The following is a 2,251-nucleotide window of genomic DNA, read 5'->3' as shown; positions in this document are numbered from 1 at the left end:
AGGGAAACCATCTTCCATGCACCACCATGGCGCGTTCGTCTTCTGAGCCAACAGTTCCAGCCAAAACATAGCCTGAGGTTGCCACCACGACTGGTGTTATTTCTAGGCCCATAGGGATAAATACCTTAGCAAGAAGGGACTCCAGAGCTAAAATGGCCTCACATACGCACTGCATTCCAGCCCTTTCGTGATCCGGCGTCGCACTAAATGCATTCCACACTGCAGTGACCCTGTCAGGTGCTGCATTCAGAACTGTCCCATTATTTCTGTCAATGAGGTCCGTCACCACAGAAAGAAATTCTTGTGAAAAGTATTGAAAATACTGCAGGTCCTCATCCATACACACTGCGAGTCCAGACAAGGAAGCAACCACAACTGTGACCATTCTTGTTTTCAAGCAAAAATCAATGCCACTTTGGAGTTCGGCAATATTGAGGGTTCCACAGGAACACTTGCCTTTCCCATGGTTATTTATGTCCTCCTGCAACGCTGATGAATACGTCCTTGGAATTTCAGTGGGGCGAGACAAACCCTGTTTCCCGTCTGGGGCGACAGGCGAAACAATATTCTGTCTTCTCAGCAGCGAGGAAATCCTCGCTAACATCATCGTTCCCAAGCGGTTAGATGGCCGGTTTCCCACGGTTCTTAAAATGGCCATTTCACCGGCCATCGATTCTCGCACTTCCCCCGCAATCTTCTTGTGAAACACGGCATCGGGAAGCAATTTCCGAAACTGCCGGAGAATCAATGAAACGTTGTTGATGGAATCCTCCGTCTGCTGAAGCTCAAGCACATTGGAATAGCGCTCAAGAAGAAAAGTATGCTTCTCCGTAATAACGTCCACATCACTGTATTTGTTGACATAGAGCGGTACACTCTCCAAGCGTAGTTTGCTAAGGTGATCAAAGGTGCAGTACAGCTGGCCCATTGACCTTTCAAGATCCATCAAGGTGCGCCGAATGTACCACACCGCGGCCAGTGCAAAAATACTGTACATAAGGATAAAAGTAATGGATGCGCCAATAAGCACATTTCGAGCACGGTTTACTGTCCAACTGGTGGCATTCACGCCACATGCCACGGCGGCATGAACGGCATCATCACTGAAAAGTTTGTGGTAGACGTTAACAAATGTGGCAGAGCCCACCAGGCAAATGGCGGAAACAAAACAATAAAATGAAACAGTAATGGTTGAAAAAGCCGTTAAGGAGCAAAAGGCCGAGAGGTCCGGTTCAGGCCTCTCCTTGGGGACGGAGTCTTCATCACTCAACATGCCGTGGTGCGCGGCCATCAAAGATTCTCTCAATGTGTCAAGTTCCCTCCCAAATAATTAAACGTAATTGCGTCTTACCAGTAGCGCAATTCTGTTCTCGTTCTGCTACAAAGTGTTCCCGTCATAACAACAACAACAAAAACGGTAAAAATGAAGAAAAAGAAAAAAAAGTGATAGATTCATGCATTCAGGCATGTTTTAGAAAAAGATAAATAAGAACAATCGACAACAATAATATTTCAGTTGTGTGGTACAAATGTATACGGCAACGTCATGTGCATACCACGGCAAGTAAAAAAAAGCCTTCACCTCTCCGAGAGGACAGAGTCCATAAAAACAAGTTATTAAAGCGCCGGAAACCTGTTTGTACACTGGTGCGCGCACGGCCCACCATGACACGTCTTCTCGCACTTTTGCCCACAACATCTCAATGGCTTTCCGCACTTCTTTCCGCACGAAATAGACTGTCTAAAACAAGGAAAAAAGTACGGCATCACTTTTTTGTGTGATGCACACCTCTTTTCCACAGGCACCACGCAGACGGGACATTTTTCCTCAATGTGGCACGGATGGTTCGCCGGATGGCCACAGGGTCGAGGAATCACACACTCATGGCTGCAACTTGGAGGTTTCGTGCCGCATGGCACTGGAGGCTCAATCCATGACCGTCGACAGCGACAATATAGCCTCTCGTACGATACAATACTACATGGAGAGCAAGCCCCTTTGTGGCAAAGTTGACCGCAAGTGTGAATGCCACAAGACAAACGTTTGGTGCAAATTCGGTAGCATTTGTGATCCTCATTGGAACAGCAGATCTCTTTACATGTATGTTTGCCGCATGACAACTGCTTTCTACAGGGTTTGTTACATTTTGGGGGATAACAAAGTGCCACATTCTTTACAACGTTTGACTTTGCAGCAGCCTCTTGCCATTCCTCTGGAGGTAAGTAGCGGCAAAAAACAAAAATATTCAAT

The 2,251-nt window shown here is 46.6% G+C and overlaps 2 protein-coding genes across 2 annotated transcripts, besides 1 other annotated feature; both read right to left on the bottom strand.

The window, feature by feature from the left end:
* Tc00.1047053507797.18 (protein kinase, putative) lies at nt 1-1,291 on the bottom strand (the record flags this gene model as incomplete). Its single annotated transcript, XM_797567.1, has 1 exon — nt 1-1,291. A coding segment is annotated over one exon (1,291 nt), but the record flags the coding sequence as incomplete, so codon positions are not given.
* Nucleotides 1-2,251: a sequence feature (heterozygous, Esmeraldo-like haplotype).
* On the bottom strand, nt 1,618-2,251 carry Tc00.1047053507797.9 (nuclear transcription factor, putative; the record flags this gene model as incomplete). The annotated part of the gene is made up of 1 exon (XM_797566.1): nt 1,618-2,251. A coding segment is annotated over one exon (634 nt), but the record flags the coding sequence as incomplete, so codon positions are not given.

This window comes from Trypanosoma cruzi, genomic scaffold, assembly GCF_000209065.1.
Source record: "Trypanosoma cruzi strain CL Brener 1047053516451 genomic scaffold, whole genome shotgun sequence".
Lineage (NCBI taxonomy): Eukaryota > Euglenozoa > Kinetoplastea > Trypanosomatida > Trypanosomatidae > Trypanosoma > Trypanosoma cruzi.
Note: the sequence above shows the minus strand (reverse complement) of the source record. Positions and strands in the feature narration are given on the sequence as shown.